General features: G+C 37.5%; 1 protein-coding gene across 1 annotated transcript in view; it reads left to right on the top strand.

Moving 5' to 3' along the window:
• The window catches only part of LOC113232934 (innexin inx1-like), a 73,981-nt gene that overhangs the window by 39,248 nt on the left and 22,338 nt on the right, over positions 1–12,395 (top strand). Inside the window, exon 3 of the mRNA XM_026467842.1 lies at positions 5,171–5,278. Within this exon, the coding sequence (XP_026323627.1) occupies positions 5,171–5,278 (108 nt within the window). The remainder of the gene's footprint in view (positions 1–5,170; positions 5,279–12,395) is intronic.

Genomic DNA, 12,395 nt, shown 5'->3' with positions numbered 1-12,395 from the left:
GTAAGGTGCAATCCTTTTGTACTTTCAAAAATAAACTCAGAAAGTACATTTTAGTCTCTGTAAAATACGCCTAGAGAAATTTCATTTGTGTAACGCACCGAGAAACATAAAATACATGAAGAGAGAGTGAATTATTTGAAAACGCTGTAAGCATATGAACATTTTATTTTTTTAAATTGATTATGTTATTTATGTTGTACTTAGTAAGACTTGTTTCTATTTGATTCACGTCCACATTTTTTATTTTCTTTTTAATTTTATTTTTAATTCGACCACTTCGAAAAGGGTCTACTGAAAACCAACGCTGTGACTCCGCCGCAGTATTTACTGAGTTGGGCCCTTTTCAGTGCAATACACTTTAAGTTTTTTTATTTATTTTATATCATAATATTGTACTCGTAACATGTGATCGTGCTGAATAAATATATTTTCTTTCTTTCTTCGTGTCTTTCTTTCCTTCTTTCTTTGTTTCTGGGGAAACAGGCATAAGGGCAGTGTTCTTCAGATATTCGTGATTTAAAGCTCCGAGTGACATTATTATCTTTGGTATATCATTGTATTACTTTGTTACAGCCTTTCTTTTCCTCTTCTAATAAGTTTACCTGGACCGAGCCTTCTGGTTTACTCTAGCTAATGCTAGGCTAAACATATGTTGTAAACAAGGCGTCAAAATAACAAAATGTCATTGCGTACGTTTTTAATACTTAATTTTTAGGTAAATAAGTATAACTGCGGCCTCTGTGTTTGATCATAATTAGGACCATCCCATAATAAGGAAACACAGAGAATTACGAACATTTCAATAAGGGTTTATTATCGCCTACTAAACAAAGATGTAAGGAACAAACCTCTCAAATATGGCATCAGGTGATGTCACCTGAGGATGGAAACCTTCCTTTTGATTTAGCCATCGTTCATGACTTGTCATAAAATGCGTTTACGATAGCGTCGATAATTAATATTGGTACTGGTGAAACGAAGTGTGTTGACATTGGTATAGGAATTTAATATTCATGAACCGTCATATTCTTTGGTTCTATGATAAAGTTGTTATGTTTGTAATAGTATATTTTTTATCGAGGAACGAAAATGAGCCTATATATACCCGTGCTTTAGCGGAATCTATTACTCCGATTGTTTATATATTGGTTTTTAGTCTTGATTTTTTTTTCAATCGTTTATGCTCTACAACATATCACGAGCCAAAATTCTAAAATTTTCGTGATATTTCTTTTCCAGACACAGATACAACAAACGCAACACAACGCCACGATTAGCGGTCTTTGGCAACAGTTCTTCAGCTTTGCCTGTCCATAACAGTTGCAGTGCCACTCAGAGCTTTAAATCACAAAGATCTGAGGATAACTGACATAAGTCGACGAGGCTCATGTGCCTGTAATTTCACCAGCACCCTTACCCTTCTAAACCGGAATAATAATAAATAATAATAACGCACACACTCAACATAGCCCCGCACTAGGGAAAACCCTGTGTCGCGGGTGCCATGGACACACACATAGACAACCACAAACTACACCCAAACTCACGAGAGAAATAATTGTAAGTCATACAACTATTTCCCCCGGCCGGAATGCAGTAATGGTGGCACTTTTTTTTATTTACTGCTTTGCGTCAGAGATAGGTAAGGTGGCAGTACTTCCCTGGACGAACTCTTACACAAAGAGCTCTACTGCTACTTCTATATACTACTGTTCTTCTATATACAGGTTTCATCACGACATTTCTCTTGACCGTTAGCCAGAGGTATTGTTATTAAACATTTACAAGTGTACACGCCACCATTTCCGAGTCGGTAATAGGGCAATAAAGTTTAGTATATAAATTGAGTCTCTCAAAAAACAAGCAGTAAAGGTAATGTCGTATAATCCTTCTGTTCCTCGAATAGCAACCGTCTATCATTTTCCAATATATTCTGAACCTTAAATAGAGTAATTTTACGACTTATTTACATGATTCAATCAAATTCTGCGTAGCTCTTTACATGCCTATAAAATTTGTTATTCATTTCCCTGTTCACATATGATTCAAATGCAGCGTACCTATGTCAACTTGGTTGTATAATTTTCGTAAGCATTGATGTTTACAAAATGATATTGTTGTAGATGAGAACAATAGTGTTGTATGCAAAATATGCATGAAATTGTTTTCCAAGGCGTGTGCGAATGTTTACAAATTGTTTTAGTTATTATAACAATTATAGATCAGAGTCTTACGTGTTGTTTGTGCAAAATTTGTTTGCTCATATTCATATTCATGCATAGTTACTGATTTTGTGCATAGTTTCCTTAGATCTAGAATACATTTAAATTGTCTCGTAGCGCAACACCCCGCTGGGGCGTCGCAAGATAGGAGCGAGCTCATCCAATAGTCAATTAACACATTTCATGTTTACGGCATATATTAATAAGAAGAAACATTACAATTTCATGCTTAAGTCAAAAATAATGATAATAGTACCTACAAATTATATAGGCATTCATCATCTTATTCAAGAGCCAGACTCTTGTCGGTGTAGCCCTCTACACTCCTCACGGTTCATAGCCAGTTCTTTGACCTCTCTGTAGCTGTTCACTTTGATCTTCTTTTTTATTTGTTCACTATATGGCATTCTTGGTCTTCTTCTCTTTCTTTTCCCTTCTATTCTCCCCTTAATTATCACTCTCACAAGTTCGGCAACAACTGTCCAAAAATTTCCTTTCTCCTCTCCATTGCATTCAAAAGACGTCGGTCCTCTCAAACCCTTTCCAAAACTTCCTCATTTGATGTCTTTTCAATCCATTTTATTTTTTCCATTCGCCTCCAGCACCACATTTCAAATGACTCCAATCTCTTCCTCTCTCTCTCTAGCTATTACATGTAAACAATATTAATATAATACAAAATATTAATTTGATGTCAATAAATACATTAATAGTATAACATTAATTTTTGAAAATTATTTAAGTGTTTGTGGATTATTATCAATTTTAATTGGTTTATACGCGATTATTTCGTTTTATGGTTGTTTTGGGGGAACATAGTTCGAAATATCTGAGTACGAATTTGCAACACACCAAAACATAATTGAAGTAAGTGTTAGAATTTTATTTCTTATGACGTACGGTTTACAGTTTACAGTCCTTTAAGTCGCAAGCATGGACAGAGAATTTCAAAAGGCATTACTATGTTTCCTCAGCTCGTTAAACACTTCTTTCGAAGGGTCAAACTTAAGTATGACACTAGAGTGAATGGTGTAGAAGTTAGAGCATCGCGTATGTGCGGTGTCAGTTTTAAAGACAAAATGTCGAACAATGGAGTAAGAGAGCGTGGTATTGTTAAAGATGATATAGTGACCAAGATAGAAAAGAAAATGCTTCTGTAGTTTCGTCATGTAGAAAGGATGAACATTAGCAGATTAATGGCACAAATTTATATAGTGAATAGAGGTATAAATACCTTTTAAACACCGTTTTTTAAATTATACTAAGTGACAGAACGAAATCGTGCGCCTATTGTTACGCCACATGTCTGGTCAATGCAGTTGCAGTCCAGTCTGAGCTTTAAATCGTAAAGATCTGAGGACACTGCCCCGGCGTCCGTCACCCTGAGACATAAGTTGACAAGTCCCGTGTGTCTGTAATTTCACTAGCATCCGTACCCTTCAAAACCGGAAAGTAATAATGTTCATATTACTGCTTGGCGGCAGGTCCTAGGACAAACTCTATCATAAGAAGATCTACTGCTACAGTAAATATCAATCAGATTGGGGATGTCTTTAAAAAAGGCCAAGTTAAGCGTATCAAAGATAAACGGGCATCGAGAAGACGGAATTCTTTATATTTTAAGCTGTTGAATTTCTTAAATAAATGAAAAAAGCCTGCTCTAGGGAGACAGTCATGTATACGATTACAAGAGTTTTTATGGGTGCTCTTGTTTATTAACTCTAAACTTCTTATTCTCCTTTGGAAATGGGTACATTTTTCAGGGTCGTATTCTAGAACTCTACTCAATGCTCAAGTCAGGATTTGAGTATGGTTTAAAGCACTCAAAATCATACTCAAGTCCCTGCCATTAGTTTCCAGTGCAATCCTGACTTGAGCATTGAGTAGAGTTCTAGAATACGACCCTTATTTTCGTTTACATTTAAGCCTCCGTAGCATGGCTACGCATGATAGTGAAAAGCGCGCGCTTTTTTCAATTTTATCTCGCGCGTCGCGGCTGCCATGCGTAGCCATGCTACGGGGGCTGATGAATGTTAGCATGAGACGTTGCAAAAATTGTAACGGGATTTTTTAATAGTCATCACAAGAAAGACAGTTTGTTTTAATGATAGAAATGCCGTAAGAGGTTACGGTTTAATAATTCAGTTACTCACCGTAAAATGGTTGACAGAAAATAAGTAGTTTCACTGTGTGACAAATTAACTAGTAGTAGAGTTCCTTGTGACAGAGGTTGTTCAGGGAAATGCTGCCACCTTACCTATTTCTGCCGCCAAGCAGCAATATGAGCATTCCCCTCGGATCTTTGTGGTTTAAGCTTTGAGTGGTACAGTAACTGTTATGGACAGGTATATCGCTTACCACCAGGCGCACGGCTCCCGTCCCGTCATTATTAAAAATACGTAGTATACGTAGACGTATTGCAAGCATATTATTCATTTAATAATGGCCCCTGAACTGGGTACAACTTATTTTGTCATCGTCATCCACCCAGTCAGAATACAATTTGGGAATCTGATGCGGGTTGGGGACTATATACGTTTTCCTAGAGCTGTGAACCTTTTTCGACATGTAAATAACGCACACATTCAACATAGTACTAGGGATGTCTCGCGGGTGCCATGGACACACACATAGACAACAACAAATTACACCCAAACTCACGACAGAGATAAATGTAGGTCAAACAAACATTTCCTATATTATTTTTTATTATTATTAGATATTTAGTGTAGATGTCTGGCACATTATTGTTTATATTATTCAATAACAGGTATAAAGGACATACATGCAGCAGCGAAAATTCTAGAACTACGGCTAAATAACTCGGATAACCTTGAACCTCCACCGTAGGGGCCCAAATTGTTGACAAGTATTCTTCATTTGTTTCATAATTTATATATTTCTTTTCTATCTCTAAAATAACATGTATTCTATTCATTTTGTTCCAGGTGGGCAAGGAAGTAGCACATCCTGGTGTAGCCAACGAATATGATGGGTCACAGGAGAAGAAGTATTATACCTATTACCAGTGGGTGTGTTTTGCACTCTTCTTTCAGGTTAGTTGTTTCTGTACGTAAGATGAGCCTCGTTAACGAATACGATATGCCTTAAATCATAATTGGTAAAGGCGAAACTGCAGATCCTTGAATACCGTTATAAAGTGGCCAACTTACCTATATTCTTTAGGATATGGTCACGGAGAGTGTGCGAATGAATTGTATGTAATCTTTCTGCTATCCCTCTTCCGTCATCACGTGACTTGACGTAGGCTGGGGTTCCACCCCTATGTTGTAGATGTACCTAAAAGCTGAGTCAGCGGCCAGCGCCCTGTGCTATGAAAATAATTTTTCTTTTGTATTTATTAATCTATAATTGTGTCATATTCATCTAGACGACCTCGGTTTGAATTGTGGGCGCCGGATACTCTTGGGTAAATTTCCGAAAATATAATTTTCAAGACTCATATTATGTTCTACGTTAGAAATATCTTTTGTAATTTTATTTAGCGTGAATTTTAAAATAAACTTGCATAGACAAAGCTACCTAAAGAAAAACGAGGTGATTTCACAACAGCGAAAAAACACCTTTAAAATGGCTCCATCGTTTTCGTTCAGAACTGAAAAATATGATGCGCTGGAAGGAAGGACTGACTTGGAAAATGAACTTTCGTGAATTGGACTTTTCTTGTCTGGGTGTTCTGGGTACTGTCTCGGAATTCCGTAGTTCTGGTACTCATAGTACAGGGAATTCCCTGGATAACTGCCTCCGTGGCCGAACGGTTACCGGACTGCCACGCAGAGGTCCCAGGTTCGATTCTCGGACCGAAACAAATATTTGTATGGCCTACATTTATTTCTCTCATGAGTTTGGGTGTAATTTGCGGTTGTCTATGTGTGTGTCCATGGTACCCGCGACACAGGGTTTCCCTAGTGCGGGGCTATGTTGAGTGTGTGCATTATTATTCCCTTGTTTGAGACCATGTAATAGGTGTAGTAGTCAGGCATCTTAATACATTACTATTAGTGAATAGTAATAATGTTCCTGACAGCTACAATATTATTAGTGAATAAAAATGTAATAAATCAGCCTTCTAGGGCACTCCCTAGAAGACCACTACCTTAGATAGTAAACTTCAATGGTTTCCACATAACTGCCTCATTGAATTTCATTCCAAAAATGATGTTTTACTATGGCACATACAGATATAAGCCACGTTATTTTCTATTATAATGATTACCGTAAACGTAGAAATCTAGCAATTAGAAGAAACAATCATTACTTTGAAATTCAAATGTATCTTCCACTTAGTCACGATTCTCAGAATGCTAATTACGGATTGTAATTTACGGAAGTAGTAAATGGTTTTTAATACAGCGTTTATTTTCGGCATTTTCAATTCGTACTACTAGTAATAATGTAACTTTAACATTATTGTAAATGCCACTAACTATTGGATATGGTTACATCTATAGATATAGAAAAAAAGGGGAGATATGTAATGACCATTTTTTTTTGAAGTGGCGAGGTGAATGTTCCGATATCACGACGGAAGTTGCAGCTGTCGGTTTGAAGCATTTACTATTTGAACCAGTTGCCGCTGCCGCTGTACCCGTGACTCTGAGACATAAGTTGACACTGTGTGAGCATGTCGCGTGCGCACCAACCTGCTGCACAATGCGCCCCTCATTACAGCGCTGCGTGCACACAACGCGGTGTCATACGATACCGATTTGTTCAATTGTTCTCTGAATGAATTCACACAGGCTGCATATTTGTAAAATTTCATATAGTGGTACATATTAATAGAGTATGTTTATTGTTGACATGTTTGAAACCAGTTAGGTAATTACACTATGGTATTAGGTAATCATAATTTGTTGCTTTACTATCGAATTAGGTTAAACCTGTCATGATAGTTTAAGTGTTTTTAAAAATAAATAAATAAAATAATAGTCCCATGTGCCTGTAATTTCACCAGCAGCCATACCTTTCAGAACCGGAACACAGTAATACTGACATTACTGCTAGGCGGCAGTAATAGGTAAGGTGGCAGTACCACCTTGGACGAACTCTTCGATTAATATGAGTTAAAAGATAACGTCATGTTAATTTGTTTAAATTAAAAAAAAAACATTGTCCATCACAAAGCCCCACGTTTATGTTGCGTAATCTGCGTACGCGCATACGACCAAAGGTAGTCAATTACCACATTAAGTATGTATTATGTACAATAATGTGTATGTAGTGGTTTCCCTTGACCTTGATTCGTACTCGTTTATTTCTCTGCATAAACGTAGTGTATTACTAATTTTAACATTATTGCTTGCGGTTTCTTTTTAGGTCTATTCTAAACTTCGTAATTTGTTTCTTACAAGCGTAACTTTGAAAAAATAGCTGAACTCCTTTAGAATGAGTTCGTCCAGGGAAGTACTGCTGCCTTACTTATTTCTGTACTATGCTAGTCAGTAATTTTCAGGTAAGTTTTTTGTACTCTATTTTGGGGACGATTTTTATTATTTAATTACTCGAATATATCATCGTGAAGTATTAAAGAATATTTCAGGTTACCACACTCGAATATTAAATAATACTTCATGATGATATTCTATAAATATTTAAATAAAAACAAATTGTCATCAAAGTTGAGTACAAAAAACTTACCCGAAAATTACCCAAATTATTGCGTTCCGATTTTGAAGGGTAACAGTGCTAGTGTGTAGTGTAGTGTGTGTAATACCTGTAGGTACACGGGACTTGTCAACTTATGTCTCAAGATGACGGGAGCAGTGGCAGTGCTCCTCAGATCTTTGTCATTTTCTCAGATCTCCTCTTTCTCAGAGCTCCTCAGATCTTTGTCATTCAAAGCTTTGAGTGGCACTGTACCTGTCATGGACAGGCGTGTTATTTACCACCAAGTCCCGTCCCGCCACTGGGTACTATAAAAGAAACCTCGTCAATGGCAAATTTTGGATAACAATCGAAATCTTTTTATAGAAGCGTGGCAACGTAAAACGTGTTTTGAAAAATCTGCGCAAAATTATTATGACTTCTAATACAGATCAATGAATCAGAGTAATCTGTAGTGAATGAATCAGGGGGTCATCGTCCGACATCCGTCCGAAACAATTACTGTCAAATAAGTAATATTCGACAAAATTAAAAGACAAGTATCAAGAATGACGCTTCATTCGCATCATGCGTCTTTTCATTTGGTCAAGTATTGCTTATTTGGCAGCATTGACTTACAAATAAATGGACGACGGGTCTAATACAAAAACCACGAAAAAAATGTCCCAAGTCAACCTATTCGAAATTTAAATTGTATGTCATCGCAGTATCGCGCTGTCAGTAGAACAAATGAAGACTAAAGCGGAGTGTCGCGCTCTGTATACGATTTTAGCGCCTTACAAGTGCGGACACTTTTTAGCGCGGACCCGACGTCCATATAATTGTAAGTCAATGTTTGGCAGTAATTATTTCGGACGGATATCGAGAGTAGACCCCCAGCACAGAGTACTAAAAAAACCGAACAAAAGTTCGTGCAATTACATCTATTTGCCAAGTTTTATTGAAGACAGTTACCGGTAAGTGCACGTAAATGGATTCATCCCCTGGTTTGCCACCCTTAGAGGTGGAATATTTTCTGCAAATTTAAATGGGACCACTACTGAGGTACCCTCTTTCCAATAAAGAAAAGAATCTTCCAAATCGGTTCACAAAGCCGGAGTTATCGCATAACATACATAAAAAAAAAACAGACGCACACACTCAACACACTCAACATAGCCGCACTAGGGAAACCCTGTGTCACGGGTGCTATGGACACACTCATGGACAACCACAAATTACACCCAAACTCACGAGAGAAATAAATGTAGGCCATACACATATTTCTCCCGGCCTGGGAATCGAATCCAAGGCCTCAGCATGGCAGTCAGAGGCAGTAACTGAGAATTGAGACGAATTGAGAACCGCCTCGTTTTTTGAAGTCGGTTAAATACACAACATCCTTATTGTTACTACGAAAATAGAAATGTATATTTTTGTGACATTAAAAGGCCAAGTACCGTACTGAACGTCTGGGTCATTGCTTCTGTTTATTTGATAGTCGTGATGATCACGTTAACAGCTGTACCAAGGTTGGAATGCGAACAATCTGTTCATTCATGATTTCGACAACAGAAGGGTGAATGAGAAACAAAGTATTTATTGTATTAGCTCTGAATATAGCGATTGATTAGGGTCAGTTTTTGGGATTCTTTAATCTAAATCTCTGGCCGCTAGATGAGATCCCCGGTTCCATTCCCGTTAAGATCGGCGACTTTTAGCAGCGATACAAACGCGATGCAAACGCGATACAAACGTGATACAAACGCGCTGCACGTTTTAAATTAATTAAATAATTTATTTATGTAAAGCATTTATTAATTTCACTTTTAAACTTACAATTAACAGAATTAAATAATGTGCATAAACCTATATAGATTTTTTCATTCAAAATAAGAGACTGTATCGATGCAGTCGCACGTTTGCATCGATACAGTCAAGCAAGTCATCAAGCTACATCTAATATTAATTAAAAATAGTTTTATTTCCAATGTATGACAAACGCGAATACTTATAAACTTGATATGTATATCATACAATTTGGGACTATAAGTATAATTTGGGTCTATTCAAGGCTAACGAGTGAATAGGCATTTTTTATAACGCGTATCATCTTCAGTCATATCGCTAAATCATCAGCTTACACGCATCCACTGCTGGACATAAGCCTTACCCGAGCCAACTCCCCCGGTCTTGTGCCGCCCGCATCCAGCCGCTGCCAGCCATGTTTCTCAGGTCATCCGTCCATCTTGCTGCAGGGCGTATTACACAACCTTGACATGGTCGCCATTCTAGAACAAGTCTGTTCCATCGGCGATCGACCCTCCTGCAGATATGCCCGGCCCATTGCCACTTAAGCTAATAAGCTTACTGATTTTGCGAGATATGTCGATCACTTTAGTTCTCTGACGTATAACTTCATTAGTCATTATTCACATCGAATGATATTATGGTGTCTCTATTTTATCATTATCATCTTATTTAAGTACCAAGCTCTTGTCGGTGTACCCTCCACCATTCTCACGGCTCATAGTTCGCTCCTTCACCTCTTTGTAGCTGCCCACTTTGACTTCCTTTATATTTTCATTGTACGCCATTCTTGGTTTCTATTCGTTAAGAAATTTTATTACATGTCATCACGCGTGTATCTCGCCAGGCACCTGCTACGCTCCTGACTAATCTCCTACGCCTCCTCCACTTCCAGCAGTTTCATACATGCCAATTTATTCTTGGTACAGCCTGGCCTTTTTAAGGACATCCTCAATCTGATCGAGATATTTACGCCGTGGTCTGCCTTTTCCGATGCCTCCATCCACATTCGCTCTATAAATTCGTGCCGTCAATCTACTACCATTCATTATTTCTACAAGACCAAACCATCGAAGCATCCCCCTCTCCATCCTGGCCACTACATCGCCTTTCATACAACAACGCTCCCTTACTACACTGTTCGTCATTCTATTTAAGACTAATACCGCTTATAAAACTTCATTACCACAATTAAATTGAAACAATATTAAAGCAGAAGGTTAATTGGTAACGGTTTTTTAAAGAAAATAACAAATCGGAAACTCGGGAAGTTCAATTATGTTTATAATTACAAAATAAAAGTCGTAAACGATTATTAAATGCTGCAACACCTGACCAATATCGGCGCACACGCATAACGGTAGTTAAGCAGCCGTGTTGTCTCAGCGTTGTGACCTAGTAACAGGATGTCTACTGTAACCAAAATTATACCCGTTATGGGCAAAGTCCACAGCGTGTACAGAGTCTCTGGTCAAGGCCCGGAAAGACTGATTATTGGCGAGCTTTTCCGGTTTATAATAGACAGCAGTTGCACAAGTTCAAGTAGCGTTGCGTTATGTCTAATAAAAATAAATATCATTTATTAAAATACAAAGTACGAGTCCCGTCTATTCATGCTATGGGAACAAATTTGGTTTATTCTCTATTGTTTTAAGTGCGTTATGGTGTAACTTATTTATAACCTTTTTATTAAAAAAACTGACCTCAAAAGTTTGCTTATCGTATTTTTTATTGGAATTACACTTATTTGCCAAGTTTTATTGAAACCCGTTATCGGAAAGTCAGAAAGAAGAAAAACTGGATTCATACCCTAGTTTGCCACTTTTAGAGGTGGAAGATTTTTTTCAAATTTAAATGGTATCAATACTGAAGTTCAACTAAATAAAGAATCATCAAAATCGGTTCAAATACAGAGAATCCTCCTTTCTTTAAATCGGTTTTAAAATAATGAAAATAAAATTATTGAACTCGATATTTATTTGCCCAAATGGATATAAATTGCAAATCTACCTTTTTCCTTTTTTGTGTAAAACAGACGCATGCTTTGCCAAGAAAGGTGCATGGAGTGCACGAAAAGAATCTCCCTATAGGATTTTACTATTCGGACGTTACGTTTATATTCTCCTAATCCTCAAATCCTTTCACCACGATGGTAAACGTGTCTCATATCCCTGGGCTGCAAGACTATGACCGTCGATACGATAGGAAGAAGACGTTTGACCACAATTTCATCAAAGTCAGAGTCAAAGTCAAATAATTATTAATTCCATAGGTAAATATTTTTACACTTGAAAACGTCACTTTTAAGCTACTGCTCGTTCACTACTCTGGTCTCCCTGAGAAGAACAAGCAAGAAACTCCAGGGATTGCTCTTTTAAAATAAACTTAAACGCTATAGAATACATTTTGAATCATATTTGTGTGGAATCTAGACTCACGTTGTCTTTCCATAGATCTTTATCTAACACGTAGTCTACAATTTTGTAATATGACTTTTCACTTAAAATACTTTACATCTGATCTGAAATGCCGATTCAATCTAGCCTTGAATAGCCCCAAATTATAGCAATAGAGCTCCTTGTGAAAGAGTTCGTTCAGGGAAGTACTGCTACCTTACCTATTTATGCTGCCAAGCAGTAATGTGCGCATTACTGCGTTCCGGCTTCGAAAGGGTAAGCTGATGGAATTACAGGCACATGGGACTTGTCAACGTATGTCGCAGGGTATCGGTCGCAGTGGCAGTGCCTCTTAGATCTT

Source organism: Hyposmocoma kahamanoa, unplaced genomic scaffold (assembly GCF_003589595.1).
Source record: "Hyposmocoma kahamanoa isolate Upper Pololo Valley unplaced genomic scaffold, ASM358959v1 78, whole genome shotgun sequence".
Taxonomy (NCBI): domain Eukaryota; kingdom Metazoa; phylum Arthropoda; class Insecta; order Lepidoptera; family Cosmopterigidae; genus Hyposmocoma; species Hyposmocoma kahamanoa.
Note: the sequence above shows the minus strand (reverse complement) of the source record. Positions and strands in the feature narration are given on the sequence as shown.